Source organism: Microtus ochrogaster (assembly GCF_000317375.1).
Source record: "Microtus ochrogaster isolate Prairie Vole_2 chromosome 14 unlocalized genomic scaffold, MicOch1.0 chr14_random_1, whole genome shotgun sequence".
NCBI classification, from domain to species: Eukaryota; Metazoa; Chordata; class Mammalia; order Rodentia; family Cricetidae; genus Microtus; species Microtus ochrogaster.
Genome location: NW_004949096.1, coordinates 25,354,973 through 25,372,461, shown reverse-complemented (window position 1 = coordinate 25,372,461; position 17,489 = coordinate 25,354,973). Strand labels below are relative to the sequence as shown.

Sequence of the window (17,489 nt, the reverse complement as noted above, 5' to 3'; positions counted from 1 at the left end):
AAAAAAAAAAAAAAAAAAAAAAAAAAAGAATATATGCACGTACATGAAATTGTCAAAGAACAGAATCAAACAATAAAAAAAAAGTGACGGCAACTGTTCTGGGCCTCCGACTGCTCATCAGTGAAATGAGAGGTCACTCAGTGGTCCTTTATGTTTTGAGAGTGTTGAATAGGAAAACTGTATTGCTACTAGTTTATAGGTTTCCACATTCCTTGTCTACTGCCATCCTCACCTATGCAGGACTATGAGAGCCAAGCATGCGCCAGAAAAAATGCTATCCTTCCTTCCTGCCACCACTGTCATCTCCCCGAGCTTACATTTATGACCTGATCATATTTAGAAATTCCAAACAAACCAAAGCAGAAGTTAAAGTTGTCTGGATTTCTTGTTTGTGGGTTATTTATAAATCATAATTGTAGACCAACAAATCAGGAAAGCAGGGAAAGCACTAATTATCCTGGATCAGGAGGATGTGGGAGGCGGGCGGCTGGAAGGCAGCTGGAGCTGCAGAGAGGGCCAGGAAGGGAAGGAACATCTCTGATGCCAATGCCTCATACAGGCACTGGGGTTCCCACAAAGAAAACAGATGCTACTCCTCAGAGAAATGGTTTTACTATTAATATTTTTTAGTATGTGAAATCATATGTTTTGAAAATACATTTTCATCTTTTTGTTTCTGGGAAACACAAGAGCAATTTTGAGAGTATTATGTCAAACAATAAGAACTTTTTATATTGTTCATAGGTACTAAGGCCACACTGCACACTTTGTAGAGTAAGTACCTATATATTATCACCTAAGCCACGGTGTTCTTATTCTATATAGACTCTTTAGCCAGATAAGCTATGGGGCCACATGCCATTCTTATGTAAATCAAGTCACATAAGTGAAAACTGAGTCATCTGTATACTAGTTGGGTGGTATTAGGAATATGAACTTATTTAGGATACATATGTGTATTACCCTTGTTAAAACTAGAGCATATTAATGTCCTCCTGGCAGAATGATAGAGTCCTCTGATGGCCACCAAACATTGGGGCTGGACCTCTGGCCCTGTCACTCCAGAGAGGCCGTAGACTAGACAATTAGAAGCTGCCCTAGCAATGTTAGGCTTGCTTCTTATAAATAAGTTGCTGGAAATCTGATTACAGAGTAGACCGAAGATTACCAGATCTTCCCAGTTCTACACAGGGGCTCTGATATATGTTGTAATGAGACTTTAGGGATGAGGAGGAAGTACCCCAGTTTCAGGAGCTCATTTACAGGAGGGCAAGGAAAGGAATTTAAAAGAGTGAATGTTTTTGATGTAAACCACCTTCCTCCCAAGACAGTGTTTCAGTCCATCTGATAAAGAGCATAACTCAAGCCAGACATGGTGCTTTTATCTTAGAGCACAGACATTTGGCACTACAAGCTTGATGCAACCAGAGACCAGGAAACGTTCAGAAACTTTCTTCTCCTTTCTTCTTTAGTAGAATGGTGGGACAGACACTAAGCAGGCACAAAATTCTGAGTGGGAAGCAGGAGAAAGGTGACTTCACTTGGAGACAGACCCACCAACAACAGAAGGTAAGAGAAGTATTATTTGCATTGAGCCTCCCCGTCCCCTGCCCTGCCTGCTGCAGGAATTTGGGTTCTTCCTCATTGTAAAGAGACAGCACTCAACTAGGAGGGAGCTTAAGAACTGAGGCACCAACAGACTTGAGCAAGGTCATGAAAGGACTAGTACGAAATGATCTCATACCCTCTGAGTCACACTCCAGCTGCCAGTCAGTTGATGGGAGGAAATAGATGGTACAGGGACGAATGCCCTGGATTGAAATGGAGGTACATCCCTGGGTAGAGGACATTATGTTATAGAGTGGAGTAAATGTCCCTGCAGGCTGGAGCCCTCTCTTCTGGGGGAAAGTTGAACCCAGTTGGAGAAATACTAAGACAACAGAAGCCACAGATGCTAGAGCAATGAGGGGTAAGTGTGGGGGATCCTGGGGGGCTAAGTGGGAAGAGCTGCAGATGTCAAGCAACACAACAGAAGAGATGGGAGATCTAAGGCTTGAATCAGGCAAAGGATACCGAGGAAGTCACAGAGGAAAGATGAATTTACAAAAGGCACATTTTTTGGAGAAGTATATTTGATTTACTCAACTCTCCATCCATCCAACGGGCTTTAGCTGGTCATCTCACCATCTTGGGACATTTCAACTCAATGCATGAGTATTTCATGTAACTTTATATTCTGCATGATAGATAAAGGAGAGGGGCAACAATCATGCAATAAACTACAACAGCAATAATTGTCAATCATTTTCTGAATGCTGGGCTTACTGCTCTACAGATTTATCTTTTTATGCCCATTTTATGGATGAGGAAACCAGGACTAAGGGAATTAAGTAACTTGCTCAATTTTTCTAGGCAAACTACAACATCAGTTTGTGGACAATGTGGTCTCCAGAGCAAACATCAAAGGTGGAAGCTGGGGTAGCTGTTTCCCAATTCTATTCTGAACTAATTTGCTTTGTGGCTAGATATTCCTTCCCTCTGATGATGCTGAATCTTATAGCTCACTGTTTTGCCTCTAGATTAGGCTATTGAAGATGCACAGTCAACAGCCCCTCCAAGCCCCTTAGAGGAACATGTCTGCCTGTACACAGGGACCCACATGACTCTCTGGAGTTTATGTGGATAACAGGACCCACTTGGCAAGGCCATGTGACATTACCATTAACACAGTTTTTATTGTCACAAACTAGGACTGTCACTACACACACACACACACCAAATAACCTGTAGTCCAAATGAGACTGGAGATATAGGAAGAAAGGTAAAATAAAAGGAGCAAAAATCCCATCTCCCTCTGCTACTTCCTTACACTCAACAGTGTAAGGAAACAGCTGCAAATATGTAAACAACTTTGAAGAGGTTCAGAATTGCATTAATGAATTTAATGGAATTAAATCAAACCACTTATACAGAACTGCAATCTCAGAAAAGGAAAGAGAAGAAAGCATAAACTTAAACTTTTCAGAAGATCCCAGGTTCTGGTATGATGTGGGAATGATTTCTTATTAATAAAGAAACTGCCTAGGCCCATTTCATAGGCCAACCCTTAGGTAGGCGGAGAAAACAGAACAGGATGCTGGGAGAAAGAAGCTGAGTCAGAGAGTCGCCATGGTTCTCCAACTCCAGGCAGATGCAGGTTAAGATCATTCCTGGTAAGCCAGCTTGTGGACTACACAGAATAATAGAAATGGGTTAGATCAATATGTAAGAGCTAGCCAATAAGAAGCTGGAACTATTGGGGCCAGGCAGTGTTTAAAAGAATACAGTTTCCGTGTAATTATTTTGGGTCATAAGCTAAGCTAGCGATGTGGGCGGCCGGGTGCTGGGGATGCAGCCCAGCCGCTCTTATTTCAACACTGGTAAACTTGGTTTCATATACATAGTATCTCATTCTAATGTTATGATTAAGAGGAGCATTTTTTTTTAGTATCAGGTGGTTAGAAAGAAACAATAATCTGGAAAATCCAAATGATTATAGATTGCCATTCGTTTCAATCTTCAGCCAGATAAGAGGAATATCACTAACAGTGTGGCAGAAAAAGGATCTTGCAGAGAGGTGGTTAGATGACCCTGGGACATTCCTGGGGGATATTTCTCTGAATGTCAACCATGGCATCTATTTTTCTTCTTTTTATTTACTGCTAAGCCTCAAGATGGAATTCAGAGACAAACTGGGAAGGCGGAGCATGGTAGCATGTTCAGGAAACAAGAGGTGACATCCAGTTTCTGAGCACAGCCCCCATCTAGAGAGAGAATAATTTTAATAGGACCCTTTGGCACAAGGGCACAGATAGCAGGGGCACTTCCATCAAATAAACTTTATTTTCTACCTCGTAGCGTTAGCAGAGTCCTGGGATCTTTTTAGACTTAGACAGACCAATGGGCAGGATCATCATGGAAGGCTTCCCCTGTAAACTCCAATGCTGCAGCAAGAGACAGGATGTTCCTCAGAGGACTGCACACCCCAAAGCCTATTCCAGATGTCTCATTCCAAGGTCTGGCAGGATCTTCAAGATTTTCCCTCTTTCATTTAAGCGAAGGAAATGTGAAGACTAACTGTAAGATCTACTTTGGAAGCTTCTGAGCTTCCAGATAGCTGAGGCTGTGACAATATTAAGGGCTATGATGGTCTAGGTCAGGGACCAGGAAACAATGAAACAGATAAGAGCTTTCCACAGAGACAATGATGAATGTGTCACTCTCCTGAGACAAAGGACAAGCTACACCCTGTGATGATTGTTCTTATTCTTTCTCCAGAAGACCAAACGATTCCAACTGAGGATCTTGGACCTAGATGACTGGTGACCTGAAGAGTGCCAGTACACATTGTGCCTTAAGGTGATCACAAAGCATTATATGTTTTGTTTCAACAGATGGTTCTCTTGAAAGTCCAGGCAAGATTTGCCGCCTCGTTCTACATTTTGCACTGAACAAGGAGATGAGGTATGATTATCACTGGCCTCTGGCTGCTGCTGCTGTTATTAAAGCATGACACATCAGCTTCCTTTCAACCATCCCTCCACCAACTCCTGCGCTATCGCAGAGCTGAAAGGGCCTTCCAATTATCTTGTCTCTGTATTATTAAAGCAGATCCAATACTACAGTATAATGCACAAACATATTACAGTACAAGCCTATTATCAGACAGCTTGCTAATAATAGAATTTGTTATTCTGAAGGTCAGATCGTGTCCCCGCAGAATAAAGGCATCTCTTTCATCACAGCACGGATACTTTTTGAAAGACAAGCTACTCTCAAACAGTTCTCTCTTTCTCAGTACCTCTCTGCTCAAATACTGTAGTGTGCACATTCTACAAGGGGAAGTACAGGGGTGGGTGTTCGGCTCTGATTAGGCACGGATTTCTTGCATGAGAAGGCTGAGTCTCGACACATAAGGCCGTGATCTACACCTCATCTGCCTTGCCAGCTCTATCATTTACTCATCCCATATATAAATCCCTGCTTTCTTATGGTTCCAACCCTTCCTGAAGCTCCCTGCTGCTCCAACACTAGCCACCTTGCATCTTGATGGGGTTACATTCCTTTGACTTATTTCATTCCGGATTCTTTATTCAGCATTCAATTCAGATGCCACCCGAGTGAGGTTTTTTCACTCTGCATTAGTCACTTGCCGTTTATAACTCATGTTCTGCATTATTAGTCACTTTCCCTATTTCCATCTTACTTAGTCCACAATTAGAAGGGAGCTCCTCTGCACTGCCACCACTGGCCTTTGCGCCTGTGTTAGACTACCGTTTCTCAGAATGTAAGATATATATGTGTATGTACAAACCACCAGAGTCTCTGGGCAGGATGCTGGCTATGAGTCTGCTGTGGGGCTGAGACTCTTGCATTTTTAACAAGGTGGGATGTACCTTAAACATCAAGGCTTTATACTTAATGCAAAGCTATACAAACTTCACACAGCTCTCAACACTGCAAGTCAGACGAGATTCTCATGTTTCTTATACATGAACCCAAGGCAGGTAGATACATAATCCCCTTCTAGGTCACACAGTAGTAAAGCCAAGAAAAAAGTGCTGGTCTACGGACTTTTCCTACTCTTCTTTGGGGAAACACCTGGATTGCCTCGTTATCTTCCTGAACTCAGCGATATAACACGGCACATGGTGGGACCCTGGGATGGATCCCCTACACTGCACTGATATCATCTGCTGTGTTCCCTCTCATTTTTATCCAAGGCTGCACGGTCGCCATTTATTCTGATGCCAATACCACATCTTTCCACTTAGCTCTCTAATCAGGACCTTCTTCAAAATGGCATACACACAGACAGAATATTGTATACATAATAAATAAATAAATAAATAAATAAATATTTGGATTTTAAATCTGTTAAAAGGCATTGAATTATGATCTCTACCTGGATTTAGTGATTTCTTTTTGCTAGGAAAACAGACTCAGCTGCAACCTTTCTGTTTCCCCAAATATTAGGCTCCTGGCAACCTCTTGAATGGTTCAGTTGGACATGCACATGGAAGACAACAGGTGCCTGTAAAAAGTACATCTTCCAGGCCCCAAAGCTACAGAGAAACCCTGTCTCTAAAAAAATCAAAATAAGGTACATCTTCATAAAGTTAAAACACTCTGTAAGAAATGAACATTTCTATCACATGAACATGGCTTTTTATGTTTTTATTCTCTTGCTCATGCAGTTATATATCCCTAGTGTTTTGGAGACCGACTCTATTTCCATAACCTCTCAGAAATTCTGTGCCACAAGGAGTCCTAGTCATTTACAGGGGGTGGGGGAGGAACGAGATGCGAAGGGGCTAAGATGTCACAAGGAGGCAGGTGTGTGATGAGGGCTCTTGTCTCCAGCCTCAGAGCAGCAGCCTTCCGATCTGAACTGATGAAGCTGCGTGCAGCATAGCACACAGCACAGGGGTGCGCACATCCCTGTGCTATGTCACTGTCAGAATTTCATATCCGGAAGAATAATGGAATTTCTTCCACCTGTCCCCTTACTTTTGGTAGACAAAGAATGGAAAGCCCAGAGCAGCCAAGCAGTCTCCCTAGGAGTTGTACAGTTTAAAAGAAGCAAGTCTGCCAGTTTGTAGTCCAGCGTTCTTTCTTCATATGCCAACAATCTGTGTACTTCTTGTTCATGCAGACAGGAAAATAATTAGCTATAACTGCTCCTTTGCGACACTGGAAGCATTGCACTTATTGTCCTCCATCTATGGCCAATCATAAGCGCGACTCTGCTTTGGTTTCACAGTGTGTTTGAATTTCAAAATAAATTATATTTCATTCAAGGGAACAGCTAAATCTAGCTTTTGTGTTCCAATGGTTCTCATCAAAGCATCAAGTTCAATTACACAAACATGCAGAATGACAATTCAAATCAGAATAAAAGGATAATTCTTTAATCCACTGATTTTTTTTCTCTCCTGCCAAGGACATTCCACCCTTTACAATTAGCATTCCCATTGTACTAAAAGCAAGCTGGGAAATCTTAAAATGTCAAGGCACAGGGCATGGAATTAGCCTGACTACAAAATTTATATTTACAAGCACATGCTGACTATCACCATTATCTGTCTGATTCTTTGGAAATTTCAGCATAAAGGATGGCCATCTCTCAGAATTTTGAATATGCAAAGGATAGTGTACTCTCACTAGAATGCTGGGGAGCTCCAGCAACTTGCCTCGGTTTTCCTTCAACCCCACAGGGTAAGGGAGGGTGGGGTGGTGGATTTACCGTTCTCAATCTCATAGTCAGCGAAGGCAAGTTCAGAGCCTTTGTTGGTGATCAGTAGCTCCCCATTCAGTGTGAAGATCATGGAAGCATCATCCAGGTTAATCATACACCCAACCACATCTCCTGGCTGCCAAGTTCGTCCAAAATATCCGCTACCTTGATGCCAACGCTGACCCTGCAAAACAAGATCACAGTCTGAGAGAAGAAGAGAAAAGAAGCCCAAGAATCCCAGAATCTGGAGAAATGGCCACGGCAGCAGGATCTCCTAATTTCTAGTGGCAGATGCTGTCTATAAAAAGGTCAGGAACAGGGGTCTATCTTACAGCCGAATGAAAATGAGACATACAGCGTCACAAGACAAGGTGACCTGAGTGTACTGGGTCACAGTCAGCCTTGACATTGAACACATTTCGTTCTAGAACACATGAAAGTGTCACAATATATCGGCTTTATAGAGTTAAATGGGTTACCTCTGGAGCATAGCCAGCCATCTTGGGGGGAAGGGTAGAAGTGGGAATGATTACTAAAAGGATGCAGGATATCGTCTTCCCCTTTTCCGGAATCAAAAACAAAGAAGCAATCCCCATGAAATATTTATTCATTGTCTATTATCCAATGGTGGTAGCTATTTTCTCTGAAGCCTAAGACCCAGACTCCCAGTAATTCCAGCCTCCAAGGAAAACTCTGGAAAAGTAAATTTGTAGTGATGAAGAGTGGCTACTGAGTGGACTCACCCTGCTGCCTTCAAACACAAAGGCTTGGTCATCAGCCCCCAGTTCAATGTCAGGACGACAGCCTGGCCTGGCCCAGCCGACACGCATATCTCCTCCGGTTACCACTTCAAATTCAAAGTACCACTTTCCAGACTTTACTGCATATGACCGCTCTACCCGGAAAAATCGAATCTTGTCTATGCTGACCTTCTCAACAGTGGGGTCAGCTACTGTGAGAAGCAGAAGATAAGGAGGAGGGAAAGAGCGGTCACAGACTTTTAATAATTATGCATTCCTCAAAGAACTTGAAACCATCGACGAAGATGGTCATAGATCTCCCACTGTGCAATAAGGCATTTTGTTTACACCATGGCACCCATCTTTATTAGCACATTACAACAACAATGTGACCACCGTTTACTGAATATTGACCTCACGGCGATTTCTTCACAACAACCTTATAAGGTCAGAATAGAAAAACCGAGGGTCAGAGAGGTTCAATCACTTCTTTGGCATCATAGTAAGCAGGATAGAAGCTCTGAATCCAGGACCGATTCCATCTCATGAACCACTGTGGCTTTTGGTACTTCCAGAGTAAACTTGTGATTTTGACAGTAATAGAATTTAACTGGAAACAGTCATTTCATGACCTCTAAATAATCTGACATTCAAGTTTTGGAGGATGAGAGAAAATAAATGTGATTTGGTCTGTAACCGGGTATCCTGAAAAGCTTAGCTACCTTAGAGAAAATGTATTTGCCCTAGGGCTGGGTCACAGAAATGCACATTGTAAAGATATCTGTCATGAGGTGTGCACAGGTTCAATCCAGATGGGGTCCCAGCACTAAGAGGGGGAACTGGACAGGAGCTACCATCCCTAACCAAGAGGCTGCCTCCAATTGGCAATCACTAGCAAAGGAAAACTTAGGTCTTTTCCAATGGAGTCTCACTGGGTATATAAACCACGATAAAGGGAAGGCTGCATATCCAGCAGTAGGTGGCGGACACAAAACAAACTCAATGGTGTTTCCAAGATATTTTTTGCTTCATGTTATTTTTACTGGTCCTTTGCTTGTATAATATGGTTTCCAATTTTGTGTTTTACGGATTTTTTTTGTGTGTGTCGCTTGTATTTTCTTTTACTGTTTTATTTTTTAATTGTTTTTATTTTTGCCTGCTTGTTTTTTTTTTCCCTAAAGAGAGAGAGAAAGAAGGTGAAGCTGTGGAGTTGGATGTAAGGAGCTGGGGAGGATCTGGGAGGAGATAAGGGAGGGAAAATCAGGATCAGAATACATTGTATGCATTTTTGCTTAATAAATCTATCAATGGGATAATGCTTCACAGAAATCAAAATACCACTTCTAAAATGGACCACTAGGCAGCACAAAGTGAACTTAGTGTGCTAGAAAACAGAAAAGGACATAAAGTCGGAAGGAGGGGTGGTGAGAGCTGATATACAGTTAGGAGGAGGAGCACGGTGAAATATAGTGAAAACACATTATGTTCATGTATGAAGTTCTGTGAGAATAAAATATCACATTTTAAGAACTGCACCATTTACAATAGTGTAAATTAGCCCTATTTAAAGATAACATTTCCTTATAAGGGAACTTACTTAGTAAACTACTGCAAGAATGAGTGATTACAGCTCGTTACCTAGTTCTTGGTCCGATGGCTCGATGTTATAACCATAACCAACAAACGTCCGTATAGCTTCCCGCAGGCTGTCCCTATTTGATTTCTTGGTGCGCTCATCCAGTAATATATATGGCACCAGACGGGGATTTCTTTTGTTCTTCAAATCCTATGTGAAGCCAAAGGGAAGGTGCCAAGAAAACATATCTCAGTTTCAGAAGCAGCCCATCCTACTCACATACTCCTGACTTCTCAGCTGGCTCACACTGGTCGATTACATTTCCCCATGTGGCGTGAGATTTAGCAGTGTGCGTAGTTGCCACTTATCTTCAGGATTAAATGAGTGTAAAAGGAGAAAGCTTACTAATGCTCAAAGCTAGCATTAAAAACAACACTTTAATAATGCCAGCCAGCAAATAAAATGAAGTGTCATGAAACTGGTTAGCACCCTCCGTTCCCAAGGTAAGGCAGATGGGAAAGGCTTAGCTATTCCCTTACGGAAACTCATGCCCCATTTAACTGTCAACCCCTGCCCCCCAACACATCAGCATCTTAAGTCATCAGACAGACACTGGAAGAGAGGCAGAGGCAAAGTGGATCCATCCTATCACAAAAGGTCCATCATGCAGTGGAGTGGTCCCCAGTTTCTTAGGCGAGACTCATTATGAGAGTAAAGAAATGACAACTGCAGGAAAAGCTGATCAAACTAAGTTGCATGGTACCCTGTCCAAACCTCCTCATCCCCAGGCCTCCATGTTTTAATAGCTGAATTCCTCTTGCCTTCCAGATTTCCTGGAAGTAAGTTTGGGAGATTTCCTAGTTTGAAACTGAAACTTAAATGTCCCCCACAGCCTCGTGCATTTGAACATCTGCTCTCCAGCTTGTGGTGTTGTTTTGGGAGCCTTGTGAAGAGATGAGGCTGGGATGGTCCAAGAGAGAAACTGGTAGGCAAGTATTTAAAGGTTATGGCCCCATCTTCTTTTGCAGACTGATCCAGAAGATACCAAACAACACGTGCTATAAGATCCTGCTGCCCCAACCAAGCTACTGTGGCCATGTACTTCGACCATGATAGACTGTAAACTGAGGCCATGAGCCAACTCCTTTACCCCTCTTTCTCTCTAAGTTGCTGCTGTTGGGTATTTTGTCTTAGTGATAAAAAATCAACATAGAGGCCGAGGTATGAGCTAACTCATGTGAACTTTCTGAATAATAACCCTTAGTGATTAGTAAGATGGGGGAAATAGTTTAGGGAAAGGGCTGGGTCAAATGGCTTGCAATGAATCCTGATGCTAACTCTGCTGGATTCCTCATTACAAAGTCACACACACACCTAACTTTGCAGTTAGGTTGCTTCAAAATCAAGCCAGGAGTTACAGTTTTGCCCAAGGATCCTTAGCTCAATGGCCCAAAGTGTGTGTGTGTGTGTGGGGGGGGGAGCTTCTGGGCAAATTGGTTCACTCCTTTTGTGGTCTATTTCCCCCTTGAATTGATCTCAGTGGTAGCTATTTTGGGGGCCATCTCAGAACTACTGCTGGCCCATGATGTTGATTTGTTCTCATATCTTATCCCAGAAATACTACTGGCCCAGGGTATTGATTTGTTCCAAACCCTGGCCTTGGAGGGTATCATGAAATCTTGACTCTATGGTAAAAACAGTAAGACAGAGGGTGGGATAAAATACATCGCCCTGTGTGTGTACTTTAACAGCGAATCTCTAACTACAGGAAAGATAAACTTTATCCACTTCTGCAACATTGAAATGATGCCTGTAGTCAATGTCAATGTGACAGTTACAAATTTCGCTGGTCCACGGTTCCATAAATAATAAACAAAGCACAGTGTGAGGGATAGAGGGCAAGAGCAGTGCCCATATTCCAATCTCACATGCTTCACGGCAGAATGACATTTTGATAGATGACCACATCTACTTCTCTAGCATGCTTGACCCAGCACTCCTCACCTGTTGAATGCCATAGGTCCATCCTTGTTTTATTCTGTCCTTTGCCCAAACATTGTGTGCATTCTCTGCAAGCTTATCCACTAAAATTTCTTGAGGTGGTAACAGCTTAACATCGGATAAATCCAAAGGAGCTGGCTTGTACCCATTGGACATCATATAGCTACAAGTGAATGCAAAAGTATAAACATTTTGAATGACTACACAAGATTCTCTTTTTCTAGATTTTTACAAATTTATCCCCTGAAGATTACATATATGTATAACATATGTCTATCAATACCCTATTACCTCTTCCAATTGCCCCCATGCTTCCTCTAACTCACTTCAAGTTTAATGCCTTTTAAAAAATAATGCATTGAGTTAGAAATTCCCTTATCTGCAAAGGTGTGGGCTTATCCAGTGAAGCATGGGTAACCTGCCAGTAGCCCCCAATGAAAGAAAATTGACTTTCCATCCCTAGCAGGCAGCCATCAGCTGCCAATGAAGAAGTTAGTGTCTTTGGAACTCCTCCCACCTCTTGTTGACATTTTTTTTACTGTTGATCTTGTGAAGTTCTGTTGATAGATCACCATATCTGTCTTCTGCAGATAACCACAGCTGCTCTGAGTTCATGTGTGCAACAACCATGTAATGTCCACAGAACAGAATTTCACAGCATGTCTTCCTACCCTCTAGCTCTTCCTGTACCCTTTTCTGGGATGTTCCCCGAACCTTTGGTATGGGGTTGATACAGCCAGCCCATCTATGACTGAACACTCAGAGTTCTTACTCTCAGTACTGTAAACAGCAATGAAGCTCTGTATTAACCAGTTTTTTACTTTATTTTACTAAGATCAAATGTACATACAATACACACACATACTCAGTGAACAAATGAGGGCACAGATAAAATCTCCCCTCTTTGGTTGGTAGATAAAGCAAACTCTATTTTATGCTCACAGATGAAGTTGCTATTGTACCGCCTTATAACTAATATATTCTCATAGACTTCAAAGTATAACACAAGAAAACAGAGTTAATACAAATTCATTTTTATATCTAAGAAAACTATTTATGGGTCCTGCAAATGATAGATGCATTCAGCCTGTTGCAACATTATCAGAAACCCTTCCACTCTACTTCAGAAGACAAAATGTTAAAACCAGATTGGCAAGGATAAAAGCTGAGCTAAAGGCTTTCTTATAAAACAGCACAGAATGGCTACTCATTCTTACAAAGCTCAACTTTTGTTCTTGAAGTTAAGATAAAAAGCCAGGACAACTGAAAATTTGTGAGCTTGAAGTGACTTTTGCAGTTGGCTCTCCAGTTCAGGAGTCACAGCCTCAAGTGCCTATAATTTGAGACATAACAAGTAAATGTGAAAGATCTTACTACAACTCAGGTAGGTGTATCATGTAAGGGGGAGGTTGGGTACACTACAAATAGGGTAACTATCCCCAGAGCAGCTAATTGCATCCATGTGGGAATATCAGTCCATAGATGCTGAAGGGATTTAGGGCTATGGACTGCCCAGGCTAGAGCAAGAACTGGAACATGATAGTCTGAATGAAACCCATTCTGTATAGAACACGCTGGATAGTACAAGATACAGAATCTGTTATAGTCATAGGAAATGGCCCTGTCTCTACCATCTCAAGACAACTCCTTCTGGCAGACTCAACACACATCAATATATCCCGGTTCTAGCAACCTCAGCTAGGAATGTGCCTCTCCATCTCTTAGATGTGATTTCCTTGTTGCTAGGTGCTATGTGGAAGAGTGACTCATCAGTGTGGGAGTTGAAGAAGGATGGGGATGGCAAGCATTTGATTATGGCTGGCACTGTTTTGGGTTCTATGTGTACCCAGGGCTGGCACTGAGGAGCAAGAGAATGAAACAGTGAATGAGCCAGCAGATGTACCAGTGAGCAGGTACCTGAATGTGTGACTTTGTCTGAGTGTAGAGGTGGGAAGATAGTAGGACACTCAGGCACACACAGGCGAATGGAATCTTGGTACAGATTCCCACTTCCATGAAGGACTTAGATGTTCGCACAGTGCCAGAGGCATGGAGTGACTATCTGCAGTGACTAGGAACCATTTCCAAGCTCTTGCCAACTGCACTTCCTATTGACTAAAGAGAGTGCACTAATTTGAGGTTGGTAGACCTCCTAGCTCAAAATTAAGCATAGTATTATTAGGTATGGGCAGAAGGAACAAACACAGAGGGGATCTTGAAATGTTTCCTTACAGTAGGCTTCTCCTGAGGGTCTCAGTGCCATCTAAGTAACTGGGGGAGTATTCTAAGATGCTAATATTCTAAGATGCTACCAGGTATATGATCTGCCCCCTGCCTTTGTACACAGGCCTCCACCCTCTCATCTTTTACACTCAGCTTGAATCATTAGAAAATTCACCTACTTTTTGGGCAGTTTGACTCTCTTGAGATCCTCTTCAGCAGCCGGGTTAACGTGAGCAATGTGGCACCCCAGGGCCAGCAGGGTTCTGTGATGTAACACAAGGAAGAGATTGGCGTTAACTGCAGGAGCTCTAACCCATGTCTGAGCTGGTTAAGTGGACAGAAGAAATTCATTTAGACCAGAAGTTGGCCAACATTTTCTGCAAAGGGACAGACAGCAAGGCTTTGTGTATATATAACTACCCAACTCTGACAATACGGAATAAAAGTAGCCACCGATAAAATGCAAAAAAAAAACGAGCCCAGCTTTATTGCAATGAAAATATATTTACAGAAACAGGTGCCTGGTTTGTTTATCCCACAGGCCATAACGTGCCAACTTCTGATTTAGATGATAGCAGGCATAAGAACATGAAAGAGAAGCTTGTTAATTGCCCCACATGGAGACATTTTCTAGTTTATAAATTCACTTTGAATTATATCAAGCACTTGATTTCATGGAATAGACAGGATTCTAACATCAACTCTTCAGGCCAGTAAATATTTGCTAAGCGAGGTCAGTATAGCACCTTGAGCTATACTCGATGTACCAAGATGCTTAAAACTCTTTGGAATTAAAGATGGTGGATAAATGAGCCTATGAGACAAAGCAGTTCACATCTTTGTTATGTCAACAAGCCAATGTTAGACTGTTCTGCACTGACAGAGAGCAGGGAAATACAAAGAAACAATAGATAACAAACACAAAGTGAATTAAAAATTGGAGGTACCAATGTGGATTAGGATATCTAGGTTTTTTTTTTTTTTAGGACTGTGAATGGGATTCATGGCACAATTAAAAAATCAATAAAATTTGGGATTTTAGTAATCAAACCATAATTTTCTTTCATTTTTAAAAATACCTTTTAAAAAAACTTGATTTAATATCAATGACAAATGACATTTGGTCCTTTGATTCTATTTCTCTCCTTCCTCCTGCCCCTCCTGGGCTGCATCCTACATCCCCACACTATTTCTAGAAAACAGCAAATGGCAAAATAGTCTCTGGAGAAATACATATACTAAATAGTATTGTGGGTCAGCTCCTCACCATGCTAGGCTCTGTGACATGAAGAATCACCACTGCCTGTGATTTTTCAGTGTGTCATGTTTGCTGACAAGGGGGACACACCCTTGCAGTTTAGAGACAATGCATCAAATTGCCCCCCTCACTGTCTAGTCCACATTCAATTAAACACTCACTTCAAGGTTTCCGTTGACATTTGTAGGTTGTAGTTCTTCTCAGTTTCAGGGAGCTTTGAAAACTCAACAAGGCAGGGGTGTTGTCTTTTGTTGTCATCCCGTATCTAGGTGACAACATGAGAAGGAAGAGAATTTAAGTTTTGACAGCTGGCTCTGTTCTGAAGAAAGAAATGAACATTGTTCGAGGGCTCAAGGCCACGCATACCAGTCAGACAAAGACAGTGACTTGCTGATAAGTGAACGTGCGTGCCTCTCTCAGGAATGGCTGTACACGGTTCTCATGCTGTCAATGGCTTGAACTCTGTGCACTTATTTCTACACAGGTGTCTCTGTTTAGAACATGCTTTTCCAAGAAAGTAATTTTGTAAGTTGTAGCTGTGCTTTTGTTAAAATTTACGTCACCAAAATGTTACTGGAGGACAGCACGCTTCTGAACATGGCTACAGATATGGACTACACACATAATCACAAAAGGACTATGGGTATGGACCACATGTGTAATCTCAAAATTTTTAATGGCCATGTTAGAAAAACAAAATAACTAGATCAAATTAACTTTAACAATGTATTTTATTTAGCTCTATACATGTAGTATATTTTTTTATAAGAATAAGAATAAAATAGTGTAAAACTAGTCTTAAAAACACAGTGCGAAGCCGGGCACAGTGACACACGCCTTTAATCTGAGTTCTCAGTAGGTAGAGGCAGGTGGATCTCGGAGTGCAAGGCCAGTCAGGTCTATAGAAGTCTCAGGACAGCGAGAGCTGTTATCTCAAACAAACGAAAATCCCATGTGAGTTTTAGATCCACCACACAGCACATCACAATCCTGACTAGAGACCTTTCAGCTGTTCGGCAGCCATACGTGACTGCTGCACTGAACAGCACGGACCCAAGCATCCACTCACTGTCGTTTCATAAATGCTTGAACGTACCAATCGAGATTTTATGAGCTTACTAATGAGGTCAGATAGCTCCACCCCTGGGAAATCAACAGTCTAATGAAGTAGGAAAGGGTGATAAAATATTTGCAACAATGAATGCAGTTGAAAAGTCTAATTGTGTTGCGTTCTCTGAAGGAGAGACTTCAAGAGCATACTGCGGAGAGGAGATCACTCATGAGGACACTTTTGCAGCAGCTATGGACACACACACACGGTTAGAGTGCAGGGACCTTTTCGGTAACTAACAGGAGTATGTATGACTAGAAAATGTCCGGGTCTCAGGAAGCTGTAAAACTCACCTATCCTGCTTCCAGAAGTGACCTCAGACAAATCACAGAGCAAAGTCAATTTACATTCTCCCTGAAAAATGCCTTCTAGTGCAAGGGACTCCCTAACCCCCTCTGGTCTCCATTAATCTTAGCCATCCCTCTGAAAGCCACGTTAAACAACTTCAGATTCAAAACAATGAATCAGCCCGCTCCCGCCATCCACACAGAGCAGACCGCTTTTTCTGAAGGGAAGAGGGAGAATTGTGAAGTGTGTGTGTGTGTGTGTGTGTGTGTGTGTGTGTGTGTGTGAGAAACCAAAGTTAGGAGGTGAGCTGGGAGGTGGGTTCCCAGCTGTGCCTGTGAAGAGCTGGTCTCTTCAGTGCTGACTGACTGGAGAACAGGCTGCTACTAATTGCAACGGTTAGGCAGGAAGGTTGTAGGAAGAGGAGCTTTCTGCTTCACCGATTCCCATCCTCAGTGACATGTTCAAGGAACCCTTCCTCCGGGTACCACACACCCCACTGGGTCTGGCCACGGGAGCACATACTTTGCCAAAAGTCCAGCCAAGTTCGATTTTATTCATTCCCCAAAGCTCGTGGATATTTTCAGCCAGCCTGTCTCGGATCTTTTCTAGGTGAAGTGGCAAAACAACCTGCAGAGAAAGGAGCAAGAGAAAAGCCAGAACTACAGACATGAACTGGATTAAAGTCTCAGATGCCCCCGCGCTGAATTCATTGCAAACGAGGCGGAGGGGCTGCTCTGCTCTTGGCCTGAGCTCCAAACTTCTCAAACTTTGGAGAAGTTCCTCCAGGCTTCTCAAATTATTCCACTGCTTTAGTTCTTTCTATGCCTCCACATGTCCAACCTGAACGCTATCAGAACTCTCCAATACCCAAACCTGAATTTGATCTCATCCCCATCCCAGAGTGGAAGGAGAGAATCAACTCAAGAAAGAACTCTCTGATCTCTATGTGTGCCCTGTAGCCCAAGAGTACACACACACACACACACACACACACACACACACACACACACACACAC

The 17,489-nt window shown here is 42.4% G+C and overlaps 1 protein-coding gene across 1 annotated transcript in view; it reads right to left on the bottom strand.

Moving 5' to 3' along the window:
• The window catches only part of Ryr3 (ryanodine receptor 3), a 571,876-nt gene that overhangs the window by 205,791 nt on the left and 348,596 nt on the right, over positions 1–17,489 (bottom strand). The window contains exons 22-28 of the mRNA XM_026787730.1: positions 16,996–17,100; positions 15,236–15,339; positions 13,996–14,079; positions 11,597–11,756; positions 9,655–9,802; positions 8,020–8,228; positions 7,286–7,460 (exon numbers count right to left, since the gene is read on the bottom strand). Coding sequence (XP_026643531.1) covers positions 7,286–7,460; positions 8,020–8,228; positions 9,655–9,802; positions 11,597–11,756; positions 13,996–14,079; positions 15,236–15,339; positions 16,996–17,100 — 985 coding nt within the window. The remainder of the gene's footprint in view (positions 1–7,285; positions 7,461–8,019; positions 8,229–9,654; positions 9,803–11,596; positions 11,757–13,995; positions 14,080–15,235; positions 15,340–16,995; positions 17,101–17,489) is intronic.